The sequence below is a fragment of the Mobula hypostoma genome, chromosome 9 (assembly GCF_963921235.1).
Source record: "Mobula hypostoma chromosome 9, sMobHyp1.1, whole genome shotgun sequence".
NCBI classification, from domain to species: Eukaryota; Metazoa; Chordata; class Chondrichthyes; order Myliobatiformes; family Myliobatidae; genus Mobula; species Mobula hypostoma.
In genome coordinates, this window is record NC_086105.1 from 14697001 (window position 1) to 14709066 (window position 12066).

Genomic DNA, 12066 nt, shown 5'->3' on the forward strand with positions numbered 1-12066 from the left:
TTCTGCTTATGCAGAGAGCTGTGAAGGACTGCAAAATTCATTTATTTTTAAAAAATGTACTTGGAAGAAAAGTCCAACCCCTGCATCCTCTGTAGGGAGTTTGTATGTCCTTCCAGTGGAATGCGTGGATTTTCTCCGGCGACTCGTTTCCTTCCACAGTCCAAAGACGTACCAGTCAGTAGGTTAATTGGCCATTGTAAATTGTCATGTGATTAGGCTTGGGTTAAATCAAGGGTTGCTGGGCCAGAAGGGCCTATCCCACATTATATTTCTAATAAATAAATAAAAATTTTAAAAGAGAAGAGTAGAAAGGCAACCCAAAATTAGAACAGAATTATATAATAAAAATCCTACAAATAATGACATATTAATCAATATGGTGAAACAGACCAATTTAGAGAAGCATTTCAAAGATACTGAACAGGCCGTGTGACAGTTAGATATTTATTTGCCACAAATCAAAATAAAACATTTTAACGGTAAGATTTCTGGTAACGTGCACGGGCACCAGGTCCACCGAATTTCTTGGCCTCACAACGACGAGGATCAGCGACCAGCAGAGTCCTGTCGTACTGTATGAGGATGTCCTTGATCTCCTTCTTGGATGCTTCATCTACATCTACAAAGCAACAACAAGTCATTTTAAAATTGCCAAATAGAGAAAAAAAAATCAGAAAATATTTTCAAGTAAGATGTTGGGAAGTACATACATTTCTGGTAGTAAGCCACCAATGCTTTGGAAATGGATTGACGGATAGCTGTTGACAAAACAAAAACATGTTAACCAGCTTCAGAAGAAGCATATAGGGAACTATTACAAAAAGAGCATTTTAGTTCTGAAATGTACTTTAATTTGCAACAGAAGTTTTAATTCAACGACCATTCCCTTCTAATTTTACAACGTCAGTGTCACCCCTCTCCTGTCCGCAGCTGGACACATTCAGGCTTTAAAAAAAATACTGACTTATAGAACAGATAGCAATGAATTAACTGCACAGATGGAACCGAATCATAGGTACAAATGGCAGGTTTCCTTCCTTGAAGGACATTGGTAAATGAGATGAAACTTCATGAGAAATCAGAAGTTTTGTGGTTAATCTCATTCATATTACATTTCCCCTTCAGATTTATTTAAGGAGTTGAATTTGAACTCCCCAGCTACTAGAAGATGATTCAAACTCTTTTCTCCAGATAAATAGTTCAGGACTCTGAATATTAGTCTAGTAACTTAATTATTATTTGTACAAGTAATTTAGTTTGGGAGCTGGACCTTGGAGTCAATGTCTTGGATAGAATCTTTAGCTCATTCAAAGGAAGATGCCATTTGCACAATCCCATCTCTCTTTTGCAGCTCCCAAATCTCATGCCTCCACACTTGTGCACGTGGTATATAAACAGTAAACAGCCAATAAGAACTAAATTTTCTATTTTATGAGTGGGCTATAATTGCTGAGGCAAATCCCAATGGTTTTTACTTGGATTTATTTTTTTCAGGCAATGTAACCACTAAGTAGGAGAATTTCTGAAAATGAATAAAGTATAGAATAAATATATTGATTATAATACCATAGATTTGAGCTACGTGACCACCACCCTTCACACGAACTCTGATGTCGACACCAGCAAATCTTTCTTTGCCCAACAGCAGAACTGGTTCCAACAGCTGTAAAGAATAAAATGTTCTTTTAAAATCTTATTTATACTTTGTTCAGTGTAAAATACACAATAAACCACTACAAAAAAAGGACCACAATTATTTTGGCTCTTCCAATAAGTCAGCATCTCCCCCTTTCAACAATTGATTGTATTTCATGAAGAGTAAAACACATACGCTAATGAAAAAATGAAAGAAGAGTGCTTCACGGACATTTAGGTAACTTAAATTGAGAAACTTAAAAACATTGCAGAGCTGAATGCTAAATATATAAAAATACAACTTTTCTAATTCATATTCGAATAGCGTCACTGTATGGCATTTTGTTGCTTTGTGATTGTTTGCAGGACAAATTTCAGGCTTGAATTCTGTATACATATTTTGATAATAAATTTACTTTGAATAATGTATTGCAGAATCCAAGTTTATTCAGTTGCAAGGCAGCGCCCTGAAGGTCACTGACTTGAAACATCGCTCGTTTCTCCCACAGATGCTACCAGCCCTGCGGAATATTTTAAACAGAACCTAGAACAGTGCAATGCAGTACAAGCCCTTCAGCCCACGATGGTATGCTGATCTCTTAACTTACTCCAAAACCAATCTAACCCTTCCCTCACACACAGCCCTCCAGTTTTTATTATGTTTATTTCAGATCATCATGGTCGGTCACATTTTGCACTTAATCAGGAAAACCTCTCCACTGCTACCTGGCGTAAGATGCAAACTCAAACAATAATGAAGAAACACTTTTGTGAACTAGTAGTCTAGTGGAATGAATGCAGCAAACAAAGACAGAATTCAGAACACTGAGATAACTGTTAACCTTGGTCTCCATCAGTCTAACTTTTTACACATGGAATGCTGCTTACAGGAAATGTTTGAAAACCAAAATGCCGTTTGATTCACAGGAGTGATGGCCAACAAGAACCCCACCTCCCCACTGTATGTTATAATGAGTAGAAACTAATTCAGAACAGTTTTCCACAAGAGGAATAAAGCCCAACAAATTAGTGACATACAGATGCAAAAAAAGTTTATCAACCCTTTGCCATTACCTGGTTTGCTGCATTACTCATAAAATGTAGTCTGATCTTCATCTAAATCACAAAAATAGACAAACACAATCTGCCTAAACTAACAACACAAAAACAATTGTACTACTCCTTGTCAATACTGAGTACACCATTTAAATAATCACAGCCTAGGTTCAAAGAAGTATGTGAACCTCTGGGGTAATGCCTTCTACAAAAAAAGAGACACTCAAAGTCAGGTTACTGGCAGAGCCCGCTCTTCTCAAGAAAGATCTGTTTATGTGCACTAAGGACTGTAGAAGAATTGTAGAGATGCATGAAGCTGGAAAAGGCTACAAAAGCATTTCTAAAGACCTGAGTGTTCATCAGTCCACAGTTAGAGAAACTGTCTCTAAATGGAGGAAACTCCTGCACAACCTGCAATGCTGAAGGAGGTGAAAAAGAACCCAAGGGTTATAGCAAAAGACCTGCAGAAATCTCTAGAACTCGCTAGTCTCTGTTCATGGAAGGACGCCACAAACAACTGCTCTCCAAACAAAAACATTGCTGCACATCTCAAGTTTGCAAAAGACCACCTGGATGCTCCACAGCACTTCTGGGACAATGTTCTGTAGACAGATGAGACAGAAGTTAACATTTTAGCAGAAATGTACACTGCTATGTTTGGAGGGAAAAGGACACTGCTCATCAACACCAAAACCTCATCACAATTGTGAAGCAACGTGGAAGGAGTGTCATGGTTTGGGGCTACTTTACTGTCTAAGGGCCTGGACAGCTTGCAACTGTTGAAGGAAAAATGAATTCAAATTTGTATCAAGATATTTTATAGGCAAATGTCAGGGTAGCAGCCCTACATCTGAAGCTTAATAGGAGTTCGATGATGCAACAAGACAATGATCTGAAACACAAGAGTAAAAACAACAGAATAGTTCAAAAACAAGAGAACCCACGTTTTAGAATGGGTGAGTCAGAGCCCAGACCTTAACCCAATTGAGATGCCATGGCATAACCTGAAGAGAGCTGTTCATACAAGGTTTCCCAGAAATATTGCTGAGCTGAAAGTTTTGTATGGAGGAATGGTCTAAAATTCATCTCGCCGTTCTGCAAGTCTGTTCAGCAGCTACAGGAAACATTTAGAAGTTATTGCTGCTAAAGAAGGTTCTACAATGTAACAAATACTAGGGTTCGCATACTTTTTCCAGCCTAGACTGTTAATGATTAAACAATGAGTTCAATAAAGAATGAAAAGTACAATTGTTAGTGTGTTAATATTTAGGCATATTGTGTTTGTCTATTATTGTGACTTAGATGAAGATCAGACCACATTTTATGAATAATGAATACAGAAAACCAGGTAATTGTAAAGGGTTCACTAACTTTTTCTTGCAACAGTAACTAGCATCAGCTCCAATTATCACAACATACAATTGAAAGTTATGTACATGTTATAACTTCTGATGAAAAGTAATTCCAGTAAAGCTGAAACTCAGAGCTGTGATCACATAAATACAGTTTACCAGGGTAAACATTACCACAGAACATTTGAGTCATTATTGCTCTTCACTGTATCTGCAAAGATGTACCCAACCATCAAGTAAACTAGACAGTGAAACAAAATAACATGCACATAAACAGTTCTACCAGATCCAGCTAACAAAGTGCACAATACATCAAAATATCAAATCATTTTTTTCTGGAATATAATTCTGCAGTTCTTTCATACAGAAGACTTGACTTTTTTTTTGACAAACTCAAAGCTTGAGTAAGGTCTGTTCAAGCACGTCACTCAGTGCCAGCACCCTCAACTCTGAGACAGTCAAATGTATGAAGACTCATTACAACTAAAGACTACACCAGCACTATTCCTTGAATGAGTCATCAGAATGAACACTGACCCTCTGGCCTGAGATGTTGGAAAAACACTCGGCATTACACATTGAGCACCCCTTATCCAAAATGCTTGGGGCTGGAAGTGTTTTGGATTTTGGAACATTTGCTGCTATATAATGAGATCGTTTGGGGATAGGACCCAAGTTTAAACACAAAATCCATTTACAAAATGTTTGTGAAACCTATCAAGAAAGATGTCCCCAGCACTCCATGCCCTTTTGATAATGGACTGGTAAGGTACTCACTCCTTTAAAACAACGAGGACGCTCGTTTTTAGCAACCACAGCAAGTTTGCACTTATGCGTGCCTATTGCATTAGCATATCCGAGCAGTTATACCGTCCTTGGCAACCTTAATTCCTGTAAAAGCTTTCTGATCAGCTGCGGTCAGTGTCTTCCCGGGGCATTAATGCCAGAACAATTATCTCATCAGCACTGAAGACTGGTTCTGCTGTTAAATTTTCATCAGTGATAAACTCATCAATGAATTTCTCTGCTGCTTTGTTTATCAACAGAGGTTTATCATCACAAATATTTCAAAATTTAATGCTGTGCTTTTTCTTAAATTTCTGCAATGAGCCTACTGAATATTAAATTACCTTCAATTATCAGTTCATGGTAGATCTTTGCTTTTTTCATGATCAGCATACCATTAAGCAGCACATGTGCACTCCAACACTGACAATTCTACTTTTTCCATACACAATCGAGATTTTATTTACTGCTTTATGCAATGTTTTTCTATCTTTCCTTAACTTCTGCTCGTGATTTTCAGCACAGAACTTTTAACAGTTTGGCCTTCTGTTTGTTCAAACTGCACAATGCCACACTCTTCTGTTAGATGTTTCACGCTTACACAGCTGTCCTTTTTCCAACAACCTGACTTCCTGTGTCATAAATGCTTCCTCTTTTCCTTTTCACTTTTACCTATTGGGGTAACTGCAGGCCTTTTAGACATTTTCAACAATACCTTCACAGCACAGAGCAAGGAATAAGTGCAAAACACATGGTAATTACTGTGAGTGACGCACAAAGGTCTGGCTATGACAACCGCTGAAAGCAAACTGGCAGCACTCAAGATATGTGAGGTCAGTTCTCAAAACTCTCCATGGTGCACAAAGCCCCATGGATTACCTGGGAACCTTTCCAGCATCTTGTGGAATTTTCCACCTTGTGGTGCCATGTAAGCACTCAAAAAAATTTTGGATTTTGGATAAGGACTGCTCGACCCGTATGTATATCTAGCAAAAACATTACTGATGGTTAAGGGATATTATGAACAAATTGGCACTAATTGCAAATCACTGAGATACAACATCTGAAGACATGCAAGGTCATTCGTTGAAGGAACACTGTACTAGATTCTAATGTCAATCAAGGATATGGGAAGCTGCTCTGAAACAGATCTGTGCCAAATCCCAGTTCCCAATAAAATCTTTCACAATTCCACTCAATTGACTTGTTCAGTGGTGCAAACGACATGGAGCACCAAAGGTGCAGCTCTACAACACAGAGGAGCAGTCAGATCAACTGGCTATTCAAATGTTGTGGGCTCAATTTCTCATTTCAAATCAGCATGGATGGAATCTAGGATTACCTGTTTGTTGGTTATTGCTGCATAGAAGAAAATTAGAAATTTACAACCTCCAACTTCTCCCAAAGCATACAACCTACAAAAGGCAAAGCCTTTCAGAATGCTCCAACAGTCAGCAGGCATGAGCAGGTACAGATGGGCTTCACTTACCTTGTACTGTAAGGTCTTTGGCTCAATCTGTTCCAGAGGCCTGCCATTCACTTTGATGAGGCCATTTCCCCTTTTGCAATGGGCAACAGCGGTTGCTGTTTTCTGTAGAGCAGAAAGTTTTTAAGTTGACTTCAGAATCAGAACCAGGTTTATTACCACTGATAAAATGTGTAAAGTGTTGTTTTGCAGCAGCGCAACGTAAAAGATAAAAAAAACTCGTAACTGCAAAATATAGTACAGATGTGTTCATTGACTATGGACCATTTAGAAATCTCACAGAGAAAGGGGAGAAGCTATTCCTACGGCTCTTCATCTTTACATCTACAAGTGAGCTTTATGGACAAAACACCATTTTTTAATGCTGTAGTGAGGCTGAAGGAGTTAAACTATAATAGACTGGGATGCTGGGGTAGAAATCAGACTGGCTTAGACATTCTACTTCACACTTCTGCAGAACATACCAGTGGACTGGAGAATGGCCATCAGAATTAACATCTGTCGGACGATGCTGAGGATGTTCTACCAGTCCGTGGTGGCCAGTGCGATCATGTTTGCTGTTGTGTGCTGGGGCAGCAGGCTGAGGGTAGCCGACACCAACAGAATTAACAAACTCATTCGTAAGGCCCGTGTTGTTGTGGGGATGGAACTGGACTCTCTGACGGTGGTGTCTGAAAGGAGGATGCTGTCCAAGTTGCATGCCATCTTGGTCAATGTCTCCCATCCACTACATAATGTACTGGTTGGGCACAGGAGTACATTCAGCCAGAGACTCATTCCACTGAGATGCAACACAGAGCGTCATAGGAAGTCATTCCTGCCTATGGCCATCAAACTTTACAACTCCTCCCTTGGAGGGTCAGACACCCTGAGCCAATAGGCTGGTCCTGGACTTATTTCCTGGCCTAATTTACATATTATTATTTAATTATTTATGTTTTTTTATATTGCTATATCTATACTTTATTCTTGATTGGTACAACTGTAACAAAACACAATTTCCCTCAGGATCAATAAAGTATGACTATGACTAGAAATCTACTTTAATCTGGGCGCCTGCAGTAGTTTCCCCACATCTTTGATAAAACATCCAGACATCCAAAAAGTACAATCAGAAGCAGCCTGAACAGGTTTCAGGCAATAAAATCCAATAAATTATTTACAGCAATAGAACACCTCATAAAGGATATAAATGCACTAAATAACATATATATTAAGTTGAAGACTTAATATTTCTGTATAGTCTATCTTATGATGATCTTGTTAACCTCGTCCTATCTCTGGAGATCTCGGAGTATAGCAAACTGAATAAAGATTTAGGAAGGTTTAAACAGGATGGCAGGTACTCAGTGCAAGTAACATATTACATTAGATATTTCTCTGGAATGATTTCTATGCACTGCTTATTGATGACTTTAAGACAGGCAGAGTTCCATAGAGGCTCATCACTGCACACGTAGTGTATGTGACCCCTTCAAGACTGTGAACCTTCAAATCGTATAATGTAGATTAACTATCAAGTACAAAATGGTTGAAATAATGGAATAATTGAGAATTGGTGAAGAGATGAAAAAAGGTTGTGCATCATTTAGAGATTGAGGACAAGTGGCTAGATCAAATTAAATGTAGGACATTTTGGTGGAAGAGAAACCATTTTCACAATGCTGTCAAATTCACTTAAGGGGTTAAATTGCAAATCAAAAATTCAAGACTGATTTAGCTAGATGAAGCAAACAAAATCACTGGAGAACTCTGCAAGTCAGTGTAATTTTAACTATTATTGAAATTAACCTAGAGCTGAATAATTGCCTAAATAATAACCTCGACCATGTTAAAAATAGACAAGTTCCATGCTCTACGTTAAATAGCTGTATTTATACTGTTTTAACCAATTCAAACAAAATCCAGTGTATTCACGTCTCAAAACGAACTATTTATGTCTAAAAGAGAACACGTATCAATGACATTTCAGGCTTTTTGGGCACATGATAAAGAATGGATGGGGACGCTCACACCAAAGGGGAAATCGCAGGCCGCTGCCACCCGTCAGACTTGCCCCGATCGCCCGGGGCGGCCTCGGGTTCGAATTGAGAACTCGGCCATCGCGATCCAGAACCGCCCGAGGTTGCAACTCCACGGCTCCAGAAACACGAGGCCCAGGCGCGATCGCTGCGCAAAGCACACGCGGGGGCAAGTCCGCCCCGTAAAAGGCTCACCTTTCGCCCAAAAACCTGAACAGATTGCAAAGGTCCTTTCGCAGGCATGTTCCTAAAGTTAAAATAAGAGGAGAAACACAGTTACAACGGCCAGAGAAGGTGTGTAAAGTCCTAAAAGTCCCAAATCCGACAACTAGGCCAATTCACCTGACAGAGCGGCAGCAGCGAGAAAGACCGTACGGGGTTTCCGACCCACCAAATCAAGAGCTGTTTTACGGCAGCCACCCGACTTTGCGACAGCGGAGGCTGAGGAAATAACGGCTGTCCTGCTATTGGCTGAGAGTTTGGATGACGTCCTGGGCTCCAGCTGTCAATCAGCCGGCGCAGCGCGCGTAAATTGAGATTCGGGTCGCTGTTGTTTTTAAGACTTTGTCCTTCATTAAAAGGGCACATTTTTAACAACTCATTTCTGCATAAGTATTTGGAAGGAGAAGTTATGGAAATAAGAAGGGCGAAAGGTTGGATTGCTTTTTGCCTAGATTCAACGTGACGAAAGCATTCCTCTGTGCCTTCTTAGTTGGTTCTAGGGTAAAAGAAACTTCGGTTCAGCAGCAAAATGAATCACGTGTTTATTCAAGTCCTTTGTCAATCTCTGTGAATTTCGACGTATACAATGTACCATCTAATCTACACATAAAAGATACCACAAAATGAAGTGAGATAACGGAGATCTGGTCCATTACCAGTGCTTAAATCTATTTACTTGTTTTTATTTCATCACTAATTCCATGGCTCTCAAAAATGCTTGAACAAAATCTTTCTATTCCAGACATCCCACCCTAAAAAACTCATTTCAGGGAGGTAGCACTACCCTCCCCCCACCCGCTCGACCTCCAAGGGTGTATGTAATACTTTGTTTAGTGATTTTGTCTGATCTGTAAACCAAGTTGGGTATATGCAGAAAAGGTGACATTAAAATATGTACATATATTATATTATATTATCATGTTTATTCTGTTACAACTTTAAGCAAGTCTACAGGGAGTTTGGCGTCATCACGTAGGACATCAATAGCGTAGCTCCTTAGCAGCTAGCCAGCTAGTTTAAATAATGTTAGCTACGCTAATGAACGATTGACACCTGTTAAACTCACCTCAACACGTCTTTTACATTTTAACCCACCATGAGCAATATAAAAGTTCACTATTTCAAACAGCGCTGCGAGCAACACTGTCATTATTTCTGAGGTCGACTGTAAAGCCCACAGGGAAAACTGATAGGTCTACTTAGCACGAAGAGAGACCAATCAGGATGCTCGCTCTCCCTCTCAATAAAAATCAATTTGCGGGGTATTGTATATAATTTCCGGGCATCAGGGAGCCACTATCAATTTCCGGGAGAAGTGGGATGTCTGCTACCATGTCCCATCACTGAACTGTTCTCACAAACAATGAACTCACTTTCAAGAACTTTTTATCTCATGTTCTCGATATTTATTGCTTGCTTGCTTATTTGTTTATCTATCTATCTATTTCTTATTTGCACAGGGTTGGTACAGTCTTGCACTGATTATGTTATGGTTGTTGGATTTATTGAGTATGCCTGCAAGAAATTTGAACGTCAGGGTTGTATATGGTGACATATGTGTACTTAGATAATAACTTTTAAAGCTTTTGAACTTTGCCCATCAATCTTTTTCTGTAAGTGGGTTGAGGAATGGCAAATTGAGTTTCATTTGGATAAGTGCGAGGCATTGCGTTTTGGAATGTCAAGTGACAGGTAGGACTGTCACAGTAAATGGCAGGACCCTGGGGTGTGTTTCAGAAAAGAGGAACCTTGCAGTACAAGTATATGTATATGTACAAGTACAAGTATATGGTTCCCTGGAAGTGGAGCCACAAACAGACAGGGTGGTGAAGAATGTTTTTGGTAGGTTGGCCTTCTTCGGTCATGGCATTGACTGAAAAAAAAATGGGAGGTCATCGTGCAGTTGCACAAGATGCTGGTGAGGCTACAATTAAAATGTTGTGTTTAGGTGTGGTTGCCCTGCTGATTGAAATATGTTATTAAACGAGGAAGAGTGTAACATTGCCAGGACTCAAGGGACTGAATTTCAGGGCAAAGTTGGACAGGCTAGGACTTTATTCCTTGGAGTGAAGGAGACTGAGAGGTGAAAACTCCAGCACAGAAACAGGCCCTTCAGCCCATCTAGTCCATACCAAACCATTTAAACTGCCTACTCCCACTGACCTGCACCCAGACCATACCCTCCATGCCCCTCCCATCCATGTACCTGTCCAAACTTCTCTTGAATGTCGAAATTGAAATTGCATCCACTGTTTGTGCTGGCAGCTTATTCCACACTCTCACCACCCTCTGAGTGAAGAAGTTTCCCCTCATGTTCCCCTTAAAAATTTCACCTTTCACCCTTAACCAATGACCTCTAGTTATCATCTCACTCTACCTCAGTGGAAAAAGCCTGCTTGCATTTATACTCTATATACTCCTCATAATTGTGTAAACCTTTATCAAATCTCCCCTCAATCTCCTAAGTTCCATGATTTTACAGAGGGGTATAGATAGGGCGAATCCTCTCAGTCTTTTTCCAAGTGACATCAAGAACTGTAGCTTTAAGGTGAGAGAGGAAATATTTAATAGAATCTTCAGAAGTAACTTTTTTACCCAAAGGGAGATATGTATATTCAAAGAGCTGGCAGAGGAAGTGGTTGAGGCAGGTACAATAACAACCTTTAAAAGGCCCTTGGATAGGTACATGCTCTTAGTGGCTACTTTATTAGATATAAGAGTGGAATCTGGAGTGGAGTTTAGCTGCTGTAGCCCATTCACTTCAAGGTTTGATGTGTTGTGTGTTCAAAGATGTTCTTCTGCACACCACTGTTGTAACGTGTGGTTATTTGAGTTACTGTCGCCTTGAACCAGTCTGGCCATTCTCCTCTGATCTCTCTCAATAACAAGGCATTTCTGACCACAAAACTGCTGCTCAATGGACATTTTTTTTTTAGTTTCTCACACCATTCTCGGTAAATTCCGGTGTTTGTTGTGTGTGAAAATCACAGGAGATGAGCAGTTTCTGAGATACTCAAACCACCCCATCTGGCACCAACAAGTTCACTTAGATCAGAGTTCTTCCCCATTCTGATGTTTTGACCGAACAACAACAAGAACCTCTTGACCATGTCTGCATGCTTTTGTGCTTAGAGTTGTAGCTTGCAGTATATATTTGCATTAGCGTGCAGGACCAGGGGGTCAGTGTGGACATGGTGGAGGATTACAAATACCTGGGGATACGAATTAACAATAAACTGGACTGGTCTAAGAACACTGAGGCTGTCTACAAGAAGGGTCAGAGCCGTCTCTATTTCCTGAGGAGACTGAGGTCCTTTAACATCTGCCGGACGATGCTGAGGATGTTCTATGAGTCTGTGGTGGCCAGTGCGATCATGTTTGCTGTTGTGTGCTGGGGCAGCAGGCTGAGGGTAGCAGACACCAACAGAATCAACAAACTCATTCGTAAGGCCAGTGATGTTGTGGGGATGGAACTGGACTCTCTGACGGTGGTGTCTGAAAAGAGGAT

At 40.1% G+C, this 12066-nt stretch overlaps 1 protein-coding gene across 1 annotated transcript; it reads right to left on the bottom strand.

The window, feature by feature from the left end:
- Positions 1–430: 430 nt before the first annotated feature.
- rps16 (ribosomal protein S16) lies at positions 431–8766 on the bottom strand. The gene is made up of 6 exons (XM_063057767.1): positions 8679–8766; positions 8532–8583; positions 6319–6420; positions 1567–1663; positions 711–758; positions 431–619 (listed from the first exon to the last, which is right to left on the bottom strand). Exons 2-6 carry the CDS (start codon positions 8577–8579, stop codon positions 474–476), a joined length of 441 nt encoding a protein of 146 aa, XP_062913837.1. The 5' UTR covers positions 8580–8583; positions 8679–8766; the 3' UTR covers positions 431–473.
- Between the last annotated feature and the right edge of the window lie 3300 nt (positions 8767–12066).